The sequence below is a fragment of the Haliaeetus albicilla genome, chromosome 18 (genome assembly GCF_947461875.1).
Source record: "Haliaeetus albicilla chromosome 18, bHalAlb1.1, whole genome shotgun sequence".
Lineage (NCBI taxonomy): Eukaryota > Metazoa > Chordata > Aves > Accipitriformes > Accipitridae > Haliaeetus > Haliaeetus albicilla.
In genome coordinates this window covers 18,154,639-18,171,176 of record NC_091500.1, presented here as the reverse complement: position 1 = coordinate 18,171,176, position 16,538 = coordinate 18,154,639, and the positions used below count along the sequence as shown (strand labels likewise).

General features: G+C 39.6%; 1 protein-coding gene across 10 annotated transcripts in view; it reads left to right on the top strand.

Moving 5' to 3' along the window:
• Positions 1–16,538, top strand: part of RNF144A (ring finger protein 144A) — a 67,820-nt gene that overhangs the window by 29,253 nt on the left and 22,029 nt on the right. For 5 of the 10 annotated variants that reach the window (XM_069805855.1, XM_069805852.1, XM_069805850.1 and 2 more), the window contains one exon: positions 8,915–9,060. In XM_069805855.1, the coding sequence (XP_069661956.1) occupies positions 8,926–9,060 (135 nt within the window). In that variant the 5' untranslated portion in view covers positions 8,915–8,925. Of the gene's footprint in view, positions 1–6,447; positions 6,588–8,914; positions 9,061–16,538 lie in introns of those variants that run through there. The other 5 variants (XR_011328627.1, XM_069805849.1, XM_069805847.1 and 2 more) reach the window with 2 other exon arrangements.

Sequence of the window (16,538 nt, the reverse complement as noted above, 5' to 3'; positions counted from 1 at the left end):
GGAAAGGCATAACAAAGCAGTTGTTTCTGATTGGGTGGTTTACAAGTTTCTGGAAAATAATAAAATAAGATGTTACCCTAGAGAGCAGTGAAGTTGTCTGTGCCCTTGTTATTACTGTGGCCTTCACAAGCTAGAACATAATTCAGATATGAGTGACTTTTCACTGCCAGATAGCGTTCAGGGGTTGCTGCAGCTGTGAGTTGCATGCTCAGGTTACAACTGGCTTTGGTTAAGACTAGTCTCTTTTAGGTTGGCTTCATTTTACTGCACTTTAAGACCTCTTAGAGGTGTTGAAGTCTGTCAGATTCGCCCTGGGCTCCTTTCACTGTGGGAGAGTTAGGACCAGCAAGAGGGCAAGGCATATGGGTGGAAATCAGCCTAAGGTTTAAGGTAGTTACCTGTAGCCAGTAGTAGAGCTCTAGTTGGTATGGCCAGCAGAACTGCCCAAATAATCAGCACATCCTACAGTAGGCACCTACAGCCCATGACTATAATGGGGGCTTGTAGCTGGAAGGCATGAAAGTATCTTAGCCATGTTAATTTGGAGTAGGGCTTAACTGTGTTCTGAGCTGCCTGCCTCAGCTGATGAACGCTAGCTGCATAGCCCTTGGTGTACCCATGGTTTTGAGCATGAATTCTGCTAATGGTGGTGGCTAAAAGGTACAGAATACTCTGTAAATCTGAAAATTTAGTAACCATCAGCTTTCTTCCATCTGAAAACATTCATCCAGGAAAATGAGTTTGTTTCTGATTTTGTGTCCTGATAACCAAAAAAGCCAAGTCAACAGGATGTTGTTCTTTCACTCTGAAGAGTCTCCTGGTTGCTGCTGGCATCTGCTGAAATGTTTATTCATATCACAACTCCTTTCAAGAAAGATTATGCTGTTTTTGTTGTAGTCAACTGTCAGTGGAGAAGGAAGGTTTGTTTTTGGTTTTTTTTTTATCCTGAATTCTTGTTCCTTTGGTCATGATGCCAATAGGTTGTTTTAATCTGTGCTTGATCTCAGAGTCTTGCTACTATTTCAGTCATGTAGTCTTGGTTCTGGTTTGTTGAAACTTGGGGAGAAGAGGAGCAATGGAGTGGAGAGTGTCACTTCATATGGAGAAAATCTTTCTTATTTTCTAGATTCTGTGTGCAGCTGATTTCCCTGTCTCTAAAGTACTTACAGAGCTTAAACATTTTAACTGTTAATGATTTAACCTGTCATCTTCCACACTTTTGCATGGGCTTAGTGGTTGCAACAGTAATTCATAGTTGGTACCTTGGTCTTGGCCCTAGTATTCAAAGAGTGGTTTGTTGCAGTAAAGTTCATGGGAGTTTTTAATGAGGATCTAATGGGTTCATGACTCTTAAAGCAAGCAAATGTGATGGGCAGGCTCATTCTCTCCAGACCAAAATGTGTTGCATTCGTGCCAGTTTCAGATCCAGACACCTGTGCTATAGTGTCTGGGCTTTTCTCCAGTATGATGCAGGGTGGAATTCCCTGCTCAGCATGGAGGAGGATGCTTTTTAAATGCATAATATCTTGGCCTAGCTGTTTCAAATTATGTTGATGCCTTGCCTCTGTGGCTGCTGAGAGTGCCCTGAGGTGTGCTGAGGGTCTGGGACTCCAGTGTTGGGAAATAAGACGGTGCAAGGGCTTGCCAGCTCTCACATGAGGTGCTCTGCTGCTCCAGGACTCCTATAATCTCTTGGATAGCAAACATGGATTAGACATGTGAATTCTGAGCAATGTTCCTTAATCTTAGCACATCTCTGTCCTTTTGTTCATGTCATATTCTGGGGATATTGAATGTTTGGGGCATAATGCAGTGGAATTCCCCTTCAGTTGTTACTGTATTCTGTACAGCAAAATATACTTCTTCTGGGAACAGCCAGGAAAAAGATCTTTTTCTCCTATTTTCTTCTCATTTCTCCCCTGTTTTTCTTGTGTTCTCTACTGTCTTCCTTCTCACCCCTTTACTCTTTTTATTAAACTAGTGGGGGGGTTTTTCCATACCTTTGAATCTTCCAGTTCTTTCCCTTCTGTATGACTGCAGTTTCTTTCAGATGGAGTACAATGATTTTATTTTTTAATTTTAAATGTTTTCACCAGGGTCTGAATAACAGCCACACCCAGTTTATTTCAGGGTGCTGCTGTTTGGCAGTACTTCGAGAAGCCACAGTGGCACCAGAGCTGGTGACAAACACAGGAAAATGCAAGGTCAAAAATGTCTTTGGCTCTTGCATTATTTGGTGGCTGTATTTTGGGGGATACGTGAAAGGATCTTGCCCTCTGAGGCACTTCTGGACAGAAGATGAGCTTGTGACATGTCTATTTATAGTATTCTTTAGAAGTTGGAGCTTTAAAAATCTGTTTTTCTGTGTTTGTCTCCATAATAGCTTTTCTTCTCTACCCACCCGTGCATTTGATAGCCAGTATGTTAAATATACATCCATAGATCTAGAAGCTGTCCATTACTTTTCTAATATTTAAAATCTTTTGTGGTCTGCTGTAATCAAACCAAGCTGTGTAAATTTTCTTTTTTTTTCCTGTCTTACATGATACTCTGATTTATCAGGAAAAGAAACAAGAAAAATCATTAACCAGGTATTTAGCAAAGAAATTTTTCTAACTTCCCCTAACAGTGACTTGTCCCAGAAGCAGTCCAGTAGATTTTTTTTTTTTGTACCTCTTGATGCTGTTGTTCAGGTACCTTTTATTAGTGAGAAACCAGCTGTGCTTTCTCTCTTTTTTCTTTTTCTTGGGCATTGGAATGTTTGGATGTAATCGTTATATACGTATATATTTTTATACTATATATGCACGTGCATATATTAGATATTTATATATATTTAAAATACATGGGTTTTATCAGTCAGGAAGGTAAAGCAAAGAAACATAGTTGCTAATCATGGGGTGGACTTAAGTCCCTGGAATAATTGTTTCAACTCAAGGAAGAGCCTGTTTCCCACAGGCTATATTGGCCAGGAGACTGAAGTTGCTGACAGTCCTTTAAACTTTTACATGGTCTTTTATCTCTTCTGGGCTGGGGCCCTGGAATAGCTTGAAGATAAGAGCAGAGATGGTGAGCTTGGAGTTGATGGTTAGCTGTAAGGACTTTGAGGCCAGATCTGATGAGTTCACAGTAGACTATGTGTTGACATGACTTTCTGCAGTATTCTGTACAAGCTGAAGTTTCTTATGTGTTGAAAAGTTATGCGTGAAAACAGCAGCCTGTTTTACTGGAAGACAGAACATGGCTTTACTGGTTGGGGTTGTCTGGAATTCAAAGGACCACTGATATCTACTGGACTTGTGCAGTTGATTATGGATCAGATTTATGAGGGAGCCTTAAGAGTTAGGTAGGCATTTGGCAGGATTTAAGACCCTAAAGAAGTCAGGCACCAAATCCCTGTAATTTAGTCATCCCAAAACACCTAAACATACACAGTGATAGATGCCACTAACTAACTAAGTGAGAGATACTAAGTCTGCCTGTCAACTTTTATAACCGTAAAATCTACCTAGTGGGTGAATTTATTAATTAACTTGTTTTATAGAGTGATTTCTATGGCCTTATCAGTCTATGGTACAGTTGCATAATAAAAACTAGCAAAACCAACAAAAAATAGTTGCTAACTGGTCAGTTATGTCATGCAGCCTTCTTTCATATTTCCCTAGCCATATAATCCTTCTGAGGATCATTGGAAGAGCCTGGGAACAGGGAAAAATGGCATTGAGTTCAAACTCTGACAGAGGGGTAACATAATCCAAGTTGCAGGACTGTCGCTGAACACCCTCAGCCACCAACCTTGCTCATATAAGCTACTCCTTGCTGACTTGGGGGTCTTGGAGATGGCTATTGAATCATGTGCAGTGATCTACAGCTGTGGCTACATAGGAGGGATCGGAATTGTTTAGATCAGAGTCAAAATATTCACTTAATAGATGTGGCAGGCAGTGCCCATTCTGGACTGCAGTGTAGTAGCTTTTTGTAGCCTTTTTGCAGATGACTCTGCTTCAGAAATGTGCATTTTTTTCCACATAAGTAAAAAAATCTGGAGAAATTTTTATAGATTTATATTTTTATGTATTTATAAACATGAAATGTATAAATATTATCTATAAAAATACTTTATATATTAAATATATAAAATTGTACTGTGACAGATGTGTTTGACTTTCTATATGAAGAAGTGTAGCCTGGTTTATATCTATACACACATATACTTATTTATAGATATAAGTATATCTGTATACAAAACTAAAACTGTACTATAGCAGATGTGTTTGATTTCATCTAGCAGCCTGGATTATTTTAACTAGAGTTATTTTGACAAAGGGACAACAGGGATGAGAACCAACTGTAAATCCCATTTAAATCCCTTCCTTCAACTTGTAAAAGAACTGTTTTCCATCATGTCAGTACATTCAGATTAAGATAACTCCTTAAGGCAGATGACTTAAGTGTACCTGATTACCTGTCTGGTAGGAGAGGGGACTGAAGCCCTTAATTTAGAAATTAAACCCATGCCTGATCTAAAGCTAGAATTTAGATTCTGTTGAAAGCTCTGTTTTGAGTCTTGCTTGGTGAAAAAGACCCACCAGTTAGTGTGCTGTATATGACTTTTATTCAACCATATTTTCTAGTCATTTTTCTCACATAGCTGGTCATTTATCTGTGAAGTGTTGCTGATATAACTGCAGTTTGACTGTACAGTGCCATGAAATACTTGGCTAGAGTGCACTAAGAAAAGTCATACTGTTTTATGATTTCTTGAATGACTTGCATGGAAGAAAGTTGCATTATTTCCTGCTTTGACAGTTTTTCACAGAAGTTTTCAGAGTATTTCTGTTTTGCTGTTTTCTGCAACTTCTTGAAGCCTGGAAAGAAAGAATTGTTCTATTCTTGACTTACCAGAGATCAAGTCAGCCAGTTGTTCTCACTTGAAAATGTAGTCTGTGTAGGTGGACCAGAAACTAAGGGATTACTGTTCAGAAATCCAGTTTGTAGTCACTTAATTCATTAATTGTGCAGAAATAATGAAAGATTCCTTTCCTCTCCATACCCATCTCCCAGAATACATAACAGTCACGTTTTAAATATATTAACATGTCGTTACAGCAACAAGAATTCAGTCACTTCTGTCTCTTTATGCAGTGGTTCTGTTCTTGTGTGGACATGCACATGGTTGCAGAATTAAATAGTCATTAGTCAGGTTGTGATTACTTATAAAAAGACTGCTCTGAACAAATTATTACTCAAGCTATTTCCTGTGCTTCCTACTCCGAGCTTGCTTTGGGATGCTGTTCTAGAAAATGATGTACTGCATCACCATATTTCTTACGAATTCAATATTACCAGATGTGCACCACAGCCTGCAAAAGTATGTAAATGAGACTGACCTTGACTGCAGTAGAGTTTGGAGTCTGAACTGACGACCAACTTCTCTTCTGGTTTTCTGTGTCTGTCTGATTTGGCGCATCTGTTATCAGGGCCTGTGAAGTATTGATGTTAGTGTTGATTACCAAACTCAGTACAAAATGTCTAATGAACTAAATATTGGGCTAAGATCTGTTCAGTAGGTGGATTGGGCTGTAGTTCTATACCTTTACTAGCTGTATTTCCTAGGGCCTCCTAGCAGGTAGCCAAACCATGAGGCAAAATTTTCTGCTGGCTCGTGCTGTAACTAGTGGTCTTCTGCATGAGGGCACACCAGTACCTATTTTTTAAGATTTTGTTCCTCTAGAGCTCCTCTCAGTTGCCTTCTCTTTCTTCTTGCTGTTACTTTACATTCTCCTTGAAACATTGCACATCACTAGAAAGCATGAGAATGTACTCTGAAACTGTAAGAAACCACAGCCATGGAACAGTAGGAGTCTTAATCTGTTTTTGACAGGAGGTGTTTTTTTTTTCTCTGCTCTTCTCATGTGAGTTTGTTGTTTGGTTTGGGGCTGGGTTTTTTTGGTTGGTTGTTTTTTAAAACTTTCTTAAGCATCATGATGTAAACACAGAAGCTTATTATTTAGTTGCAACATTTTGCTGGATGATCATGAAGCAAGATCTAGTCTGTGCTTTGGAAAGCTTCATCCTCTATGTTCCTTTACAGGGACACCCAGCAGAGATGCTCCACTGGGATGTGGTAGCTTTTTGTACATGTTTTCCAAGGCTAGGTGGCAAATTTCTTGATCCTTGCTTTAATGCCACCAGTGACAACATATTTCCCCCACCACCATCCCATAGTAAATGTAAGATTTCATTATTAAAAGGTGTTTAGCAAGGAGGGGTGAGCAGGAATGGCTCTGCTACCATTTGAGGCTGCATTCAGGTTTTGCATTCTGTTGTCACTGTGGTTGAGTTCGTAATGGATTACATGCCAACTGTATTGGGCAGCCAATTTCTGCTGGCCTGCTGGATACCAGCTTGAAAGAAGTTTCACTTTGATTCACTTTTGCTTTGCAGGAGAAGACAAAGAGGATAAATATTTCCCAGTGATGTGTTACTGTAGTAGAGTTGTGCTGCAGAAGAGGAATTACTACAGTGATACCAGTAAGCCTCTGTTGAATGTCCTAGAGAACAAGTGTAAGCCTTGGAGCTGAAAGGTTAATATTTTCCCCTTTATCATCACTTACTGACCCACGCTGAATGCATATGAATTTATTTTTTGTCTGGATTGAATTGTGTCAATATATTTGGTGAGCTTTTAGTCTGAATTGTGTCAGATTTTATATCTTGACCATAAAGCTTGCTAGGATTTTGGTCTACCTGATGTATGCAAGTCCACCCTTAACTTAAATTTATCCCTGTTCATGGTTGATCTGCTAGTCTCATCTGCTTGATGCCATAAGCAACAGATGTGCAATAAACTGGGCAGGCCAAGCAAAGGACACTCAAACTAATAGCAGACAGAGTTAGTTCAGGTGTGTTTGATCACTGATTCTCAAATACTTCATGAATGTATCTGCAAATGTCACATAAACCAAAGTCTGGAAGAAGGAAATTGGTTTTGCTGATATTTTGTGTTAAATAAAAAGTAGTAGCAATTGACAGTAAAGAAGCAGTCTAATAGCCTTAAAAGTCTTGGGTTTTCATTCATATCACCATGTCAGACTTCCCTGTTAAAGTCTCAGGAAAGACTGCATGGCCCAAGTCCTATTTTGTGACATAGAGCCGTTATTCATGTGTTGTTTTGCAGGACGATTTCATTGGTTTCCTTTGAAACAGTGTGGAACTTGTGTGGGGGCTTTTGGAGAAAGTGATACAGACCATCCCTGGAAATGGGGTTGTTTAATCTTTCTTCTCTCCCCCTTTCCTCCCTGATGGCTGTGCTAGAAATAAGTATGATTAGGCTCTGTGCTTTTGGTGTCTTTATGTACCTTTTAAAGGGCATCTTCTAATGAGTTAGACTGAATGGAGGGCTAATGTAAAATCTTCACTTTCTTTTAGACAATTTAGAGGCCTTGGCTGAGTCATGTCCACAACTAATTGAATATCAAAGACTTAGACTTCATAAACACTTCTTTGAACTCTCCATGAGATTTCTTTGGGGGCAAAAAAGCATATGTTGCTTGAACATCTGCCTAAACCTAGTCGAATAAGCATTGAAGTCATTTGTTGCAGTTCTAGAGGTTTCGGGAAGTTCAAGATAATATGACTTAGATATAAGCAGTTCCTGCAAGTGCTAATGAAGAAAAAACCCAAGCCAAACAAAAAAAACCTCACAGCACCACCAAAACAAAAAAAGGTAACCGTGGTTAGAGTAGTGCAACTGCCAGTGTGGGAAAGGTAAGGAGCCAGCTAATTTTGGAAGGTAGGGGAGGTGGGGTGGGAGATAGTGAGAAATGTGGACCTCCCAGCAGGCTTGGGATGTGAATTTTCCACACTAGGAAAATCAATGTCATGGTAACAAAACAGTACTAGTAACTATGCTGTTAAGATTGGATATACTACATAAATTACCCTAGATTTTGGGGGAATGTGAGGGTTTTTTGTTTTGTTTTTTTCCCCTATGTGTGTAACTTATAATTTAGCTTTCCTCTTTGTGGGAATACATTTGTTGTGTGAGATTATTTTCTTTCTGGTTTGTCAGTTGACAACTCTCCATCTGGGCCCTGAAGTCTAGGATAAAGATGGTCTGCATGGTCCTATCCCATTGCTGTCTTGAGGGTGATATATAGGTATTGTAGCCTCTTTTTTATAGCTCGTTTTGTGTTCTTATTGGCCCCAGTTGGTTGTTGCTACAACAAAGTTGTGCTCTTGGCACATTTCAAGGGTTGGGAGAAAAATGCAGGCTAAGACTCTAAGCGTACTAAGAATATTCACCATTCTTTCTAAAATTAACTTAGCAAACTGATCAATCTGTCATGCTCTTAGGAACAAAAATATCTGTGTCTGAGTTGCAATATCATCAGGCTGGAAAAGGGGCATAATAGATGCTTGGTTCAGGAAAGACCTTGTGAGTCTCATCTGGGTAGCTGGAGTTGTGAGGGATAAGGAATGTATTTTAAGTGATAAGGAATGTATTTTAAGTGACGGGTAACCAATGTTGGTGAGAGAAAGCTTGTAACTAGTGATGAAAATGACAGGAATTGGGAATGAGATTTTTGCATGTATAATGTCAGACAAAAGTCTGTGACCTAAGGATATTTCCTGCTTGCTCTCATATTTTGTCAGTGTATTACGTGTTGGTTGTTTTTTCCTTCTGCTTGCTATATGCATGTTCTATCAGGCAGGGGAAGTATAGCCTACTGCAAGTGCTGACACTGTCAAATTAGCCATCACTGTTTATAGTTTGGTTTTTGGTTGGTTTTTTTGTTTTTCTGAAAAGGTAACAGGCAGCAGCTGACAATGAGATTTTCAGTGGCAGAAACCTACCGAGTATCAATGTAAGGAAATGATGGAGTATCTTTACTTTCATGCTGTTTTTCAGACTGCTCTGCAATGACTACAGCAAGATATAGGCCTACCTGGGACTTGGTACTTGACCCATTAGTGTCCTGCAAGCTCTGCCTTGGTGAATATCCTGTGGAGCAGATGACAACCATAGCACAATGCCAATGCATCTTCTGTACCTTGGTGAGTTTGCTTTTTCTCTTGGGCATAAAAAAATGATGCACTATTTTAACTGCAGAAATCATGTGTGTTTGTACTGAGTGGGTTTCACCCTGAAGTATTGATGCTGCAGTGGAAATAAATACTGTTGCTGCAAACTTGACAAAAATGCTAGCGAGTAAGCTTTTCTGTTTTCCTGTTAAAAAAAGTTTTTACTTAGCACTTCAGTATACTGCTATATACAGTTACCTCCTTAGCAAGGTTATTTACACTTTCCCTTTTATCTATCAGTGGCTGGGATTTGGTTTTCTTTTGGTTTTGTTTGTTTTGTTGCTGTTTTTTTAACTTTAGACTAGACTAGAATCTTTCAGTTGGAAGGGACCTACAATGACCATCTAGTCCAACTGCCTGACCACTTCAGGGCTGAACAAAAGTTAAAGCATGTTAAGGGCATGGTCCAAATGCCTCTTAAACACTGACAGCCCTGGGGCATCAACCACCTCTCTAGGAAGCCTGTTCCAGTGTTGACCACCCTCTTGGTAAAGAAATACTTCCTAATGTCCAGTCTGAACTTCCCCTGGCACAGCTTTGAACCATTCCCATGTGTCCTATCACTGGATCCCAGGGAGAAGAGCTCAGCACCTCCCTCTCCACTTCCCCTCCTCAGGAACCTGTAGAGAGCAATGAGGTCACCCCTCAGCCTCCTCTTCTCCAAACTAGACAAGCCCAAAGTCCTTAGCTGCTCCTCACAGGCCATTCCTTCCAGCCCTGTCACCAGTTTTGTTCCCCTCCTCTGGACACATTTGGGTACCTTAACATCCTTCTTAAATTGTGGGGCCTGGAACTGCACGCAATATAAAAGGTGAGGCCACACCAACACTGAATACAGCGGGATAATCCCCTGTCTTGACCGGCTGGTTATTCTGTGTTTAATGCCCCCCAGATTGGGGTTTGCCCTTTTGGCTGCCAGGGCACACTGGTGACTTGTTTTGAGCCTGCTGTCAACCAGCACCCCCAGATCCCTTTCTGCAGGGCTGCTCTCCAGCCACTCCTCTCCCAGTTTATACTTGTGCTTGACATTACTCCATCCCAGGTACAGAATCTGGCATTTCAACTTGTTAATTTTCATCCCATTAATCATTGCCCAATAGTCCAATCTACTTAGATCCTTCTGCAAGGTGTCTTGTCCCTCAAGAGAGTCAACAGCACCTCCCAGTTTGGTGTCATAAGCAAACTTGCTAATGGTGCATTCAACTCCTGCATACAGATCATTGATAAATATATTGAACAGAACTGGCCCTAGAATTGAGCCCTGAGGAACACTGCTGGTGACTGATTGCCAGCCAGATGTAGCCCCATTGACTACAACCCTTTGAGCCCTGCCCTTCAGCCAGTTCTTCACCCACTGCACTGTGAACCCGTTCATCCCACAGTTTTGATACTGTCCCAGTGAGGGACAGTATCAAAAACCTTACTAAAATCCAGAAAAACTACATCAACTGCTTTCCCTTCATCTGCTAGACAGGCGACCTTATCATAGAAGGATATCAAATTAGTTAAAGAGGACTTTCCCTTTGTGAACCTATGTTGCCTGATGATTGCATTATTCTTTAAATGCCTTTCAAGAGTACCCAGTATAGCCATGCACACACTTGTAACTAGAAAAGTATTTAATGTATTACAGATTCTAATTTCACTATCATAATTACAATCACATAACAGGTTTTCATTACCATATTGTACAAATGCATGCCTGGAATAACAAGAATCTTGTCAGTTAACTACAAAACGCTGTTCGGTGAATGTAAGTGTAGTACGTAGCAAAGATCATCATCACAGTAAGTGGGTATTGCTAGTTTATGAACAGAGAAAGAAAAGTAGCAGCAGTAGTGGTTTTCCATCCCTAATAATGATTTGGAATGAAAATGTTAGAACCTTTAGTTTTGCAGCAGGTGCAGGTACACCAAAAATCTTTTAACGATGGTTCAGCAGTAGAAAAGTTACAGTAACATCAGTAAGAATATAATTTCTGGGATACATGATGCTCAAAGACTTTAATACCATGTCATAAACTCTTGAGAAATTATAGGTTCAGATATGGGATCTGTTGATTTTTTTAAATTTGAAAGTACTTTTCAACAATGTCAGTTTTTTGGTGGTTTCTTTAATGTTGAAGAGCAAGGATTATTTTAAGCAGTCTTTTCAAACTTTTTTTAATGGAAAAAAACATTTTTCTGATAGCTATTGAGATGATATAGGGGGTTGCCAATAGAACAGGCAGCTCCTTTCTGTTGCTTAGAGAAAACAGCAAAAAAGCAGCACTGCAAACAGCTCAGTTTAACACATGTAATATTCTAAAAACTCCAAGTTGTTGCAACCAACTTTAATGTTGATGTTCCTTGGAAAAGAGACAGTGAGCACAGAGGCAGATAAACAGATACGGTCTGTTGCAAACACTGCCTGTCCAATTAAAAAATAAGTATTGCTTCATTATGCACTTTGAAAGGAGTGTTTGCTCAAGCATGCAAAAGTATATAAAATAGGCTTTGTGAAAAACAGAATAGTAGGCTTCATGAAAACTGTTCTCTACTGTTCTAGTGTTTACAGCTGAGTTTTCTGTGTTTCTCACTGTTGCCTCAATGCAGAGAATATTTTAATTTCATTTTTCAGTAACATTTAAGTGGCAGCAGAAAGGCTGGGTTACCAGATAGGTCTTTTCCTCTCCACCTTGTTCCTTCTGACATTTGCTGCCATCACTGATCTTCCATTTCCTCTTGGTAGAATACGGTTACTGACTCTTACTGCTATTTTGAAAGATATACCCTGTTATAGATATTAAAGATAAAATCTTTGCCAATAACCTGTTCTTAGGACCTGGCATAAGTAAACTTAGTGTGGTGACATTGGATTCTTGTGTTAAACTCTATTCAGATGCAATCACCAGTCCGTTTTTACCACTTGTATTTGTCTTTAATAGTTCATTCACCTTTGTCCTGTTTAAGCAAATCAGCGTACCTTGTCTGCCTCTTGTCTGCCATTTGTATGAGCTTCACTACAGTGACATTTGAGTGCTGTGAAAAAAAAATATTTACCCTAAAGTTTTCTCGTGAATTAATATGAAATAATATTACCCTTGTGTTCATCGATGGCAGCGGGCAAAGAAATAAGAATTAATCCAAATAATTGCAAGAGGCAATAGTTATAAACCTATTACAGCCCAGGACTTCAGCATGACTGAAACCCAAGGACTCCATCTCTACCTTGTGGACAGCCTGCAGGTTAATAAATTGCCTAAGAAAATACCCTCATGACGAGTCACGCAAGACTGTTTAGCCCATTGGCAATGGTTAAGGAAGAGCGTGACAACTACGCACTGGTTCCTTCATTGGTGTTCCTCCCATGATGATTTCCAGAAACTTGGTGTTTCTGGGAATCATCATTGCCATCCTCAGTATGAACTGTCTTGTAAACAGCCAAATTAAAGTTATTGAAAACCAAAAGGGAAAAAAAAAAATAATCCTTTTGACTCAAGAGTTTGGATGGAGTCTATGTACAGTAGATGCAGTACACTATACTGGGATAAGTGGAAATACAATTGGAGAAATATTTGACTGTCTCTGTTTTCTTCTGAGAGATCAAGATATAATTTTGTTCTGGCTTCTTGCTTTTATGTAAATGGTCTGAGGTAACTGATGGCCTCTGCAGTGCTATGAGCAAAAAAGAAAAAGGGATGTCCGTTACAAGTGTGAAAACCATTTTTTCTGCAGCTCTTGCTCCTACCTCTAGCCCTTCTGGCTAAATCACAGCAAGCTGAGACAGAGCGAGTATGTATTACAAAGAGATCTTTCAAGTGCAGTGCTACTGGTATGTAGGCAGAATTTAGATCAACGTGCAGATTTCTCAATCCCATAATATTTCATTCTGCAAGTCTTTATAACCATAAAAGTGCTGTGGTAAAGATCTCATGAAGGATTGTCTCTTCCTGACACTCATACAATAACACAACATTGCTATTCAGAAAGATGGAATGGGGACACTGTTTCCTTTTGCTCCCTGGCAGAGCTATGCATGGATTGAATAGAGCAGACTGCTGCTCCTCTGCTGATAAGGCATAGACGCTACGATTTCCCATCATATTATTTTGCCAGTTGTGGCTATTAGTACAATACGCCATTATGGTTTTTATAATGATGATCATTAATGCACACACAATGCTGTGAGCTCTCAAGTTTTGTGTATCTCATCCATTAGGAATGTATCTGTTGTTGCATTGCTTGAGGTAAGAGAGGAACAAAAGTCTAGAGAGTAGAAAGGAAAACAAGCTATCTTTGCTGTTGGCTCTTTGTTTGTTTGTTTTCCTGAGTATTGTCAAGGGGCAAACTTGTATCTCTCTTCTTCTGGAATCATGTCAGCAACAGGACCAATCTTAAGTGTACTCCTCAAATTTTGGACCAAAATGCTTACATGTCCTTTTTATTAAAGCACTTTTTCCTACTTAAAGACCACACAGTACATAGCTAGTAACCTTAAATTTCAAGATAGTCCCTTAGCAGTTGCTTGCCCCAGCAAAAGTGAATGATTTTGCATGTTTTCTTCAGAAAGCTTTCCTTATGACACTTATCTCCTTACAGAAAGAAAGGGAGAGTAAAGCACAGAGCATCACTTTTTTCTTTTTGTTTAATTTGTTTTGTACTGGTTACTGCATGAAAATGTTTCATTTATTATTTAGCCTTTGCTTTTTTTGGGGGTGAGGGGAGATAGAGAGGGAGCAATTTTAGTCTAATTCTTGCCTGAAATTCTGACCATTTTATAATCTATGACGAAATTCTCCTGTGTCTTAAAGGACAGGACGTTCCCTTGATGTGTTAACAATTCTATATGTACTAAAGTTACAACAGGTTTTGTTCCAATTGATATTCTTGCATGGAAGTCAACCAGTTAGTTGCTTAAATCTGTTATGATTCAGGAGTGCATGTATATGTGTGTACATATATATATTACATAATTTTTTAATATTTATATATGTCAAATGATGTGTTGCAAGTACAGTGATGCTACTATTACTCAAGACAGGCTAAGCTCTTCTTGACTTAACATTAGATTGTTCAGTTCCCTTCAAGATGTTATGCAGTGCTGATCATTCTGGTACCAAAGGATTTGTTGCTTACCTTTCTCAAATTTAAAAAGAAACTCAGTCAAGTAGGCAGTCCAGGCAAGCAAATACCTAGAAGAAATATCAAGCCTGAAAGAGAACTTGTCTTTAATGGAGAAATTTATTTTGATTACTCATCTGCAATCCACCTTGCTACTGATGGAAGGAAAGACTGTCATTCAGATATGTGAGAGAGGGAGGTCCTACAATCAGAAAGAAAATAACAAAACTAATGTTAAGACCAACCTTCCACTGCTTGTTTGTGATTTCTTGTTGGCCAGCTGTGGCCATGTAGATCAACTTTGTGGTATTTGAGCCTAATGCTGCTATGTGAATTTTATATCTGTTTAGTAGATACTTGTACTTTGATTCTTACCCCTAGGCTCTACCTTAAGCCCTTGAAACAACTGGTTAATCTTCCCTAGACCTTTTGCTGTTCCTCTGAGTTTGCTAGAACTGTGATTTAAGTCTGTATCTAAGTGTGTTCTATCTCAAGTAGCATGATAATGGGATAGTGATAGACTCTCCTGCTATCACTAGCCCTCTTTAACCAGGATTACTGCATTTGCCTAACGTGACTGTTCATACATGTCTACTTAATTCTAGTCATTCCCTTAACTGAGCTTCTTCATAGGCTGAAGACCTGAAAGGAAGACTCTATGATCAGCAAGGCAGATATCATAATCCTGCCTGTAACTGGCAGCAGGCATCTTTTTTTCTTGTTGTCATGCTTGACTGGAAGCACACAGAGCTTTGCTGGCCTCTGAATGATAGGAAAAAGCACGATTTACTTAATTTACTTAATATGGAGTGTTATCCTCACTCCATATGAGGCAGAGGCAGTGTGAGCTGCTCCTTCCCCCAGGACAAGGCAGCCACCAAGAGCAGTGTGGACAGGAGCAGGTAGGCTTGGCTGCCTTCCCTATCCAGTGTGGTTTGTCCCTGCTTGCCAAGGGAAACCTGCCTTAGCAGGGCAGCACTGGGCTGAGGCCAGGCTGTCCCCTACATCTACCATGAGGAGATGCCCAGCTTGCTTTGAAGCAGGAGGGAGGAGGAAACCTAATGGCTTGTGAGGTTTTATAGAGCTCTGGGCACTTCTTAGCAGCTCTAATGTTCTCCTGTTTCCCACCAGCTGCAGGCAAAGCTTAGAGCTTGCTGCTTGTGCTCACTTCCCCCAAACCTTAGCAGAGAACTGATAATAATCTTGACATGATGTGTCAGTAGAGGCTTGATGGTTAGAGGTCACTATGTGTTTGCATAGCAATTCACATGGCTGTTTGGGTTCTGACTTATCTGGTAGGTGCTGTGATGACAAAACTCCCTGCTTAAATAATAAACTCGCATATTTACAAAGTAATGTACAGTTGGGAGCTGCAGAACCCTGAGTGAAAACTAAACTTGATCCAGAGCCTTCAGCTTTCTCCTCTCCTGTGTGATGTTACTAAATGAGATTAACATTATCTGTCTTCATCTGGGTGTTGGGAAAACTAGTTCATTTTTGTTTGCATAGTGTTTTGCATGTGAAAGTGAAAGGTCCTTTGTTTGCTGCAGGTATATTGTCCTCCCACTCAGAAATATTCATTCCGTTCTGAAATAGAATAAACTTTTCTCAAACCACCATATAAGGGAAGATTGAATTTTGTTGTTGTTGGTTTTGCCTCTTGAATATTTGCGTTTCATCCTGCATATGTTGGCATTTGAAAACAACTTTCTTTTTGTAAAGTTTACCCTATGTGTTTCTACCAGTTGGAGCATTGAATGAGTGAGAACAAGCAGCTTATGCAAGCAGAGGGGTAAAAATCCAACATGAAAAAATGTTTACGTGTACATCCAATATCTGTTCTAAGATGAAGATATGCATGAACCACCAGATATTATCCTTGTCTCATTTGGCCATTTTCTGTTGACTATCTACTGCTGTGAAAGATTTCTCTTAAGAAAAACTGTTCACTTTCTATACATTTTACAGTACACACTCATATACAAATGTGTACATAAACTGCCTCAAAAAAAACCCACCCCAAAAACCAAAAAACAGCCACCCACCATTTCAAAGGCTAGGCAGCTGTAAATTTTCATTGCTTTCCCTTTCTCTGTTAAGACATTTTACTGGAAAGAGACACTTGTTTTTCAGGTTCATTTAGTTCCTGTTGCTTGGTCCTGCTTGTGATTTACACAGCTATTGATTGCTGTGTCTCAAAGGATAGTTGCTGTATTCTAATATTTCTCAAGCTGAAGAAGTCAGCAGGGCTCTTCTTTCTGCCTCCTTGATGATACATACATTTCTTCTTGCCTCACCTTCATCATTTGTTGACTGATGGCCTGATGCTGGCATGTCCCTGTACTCAAA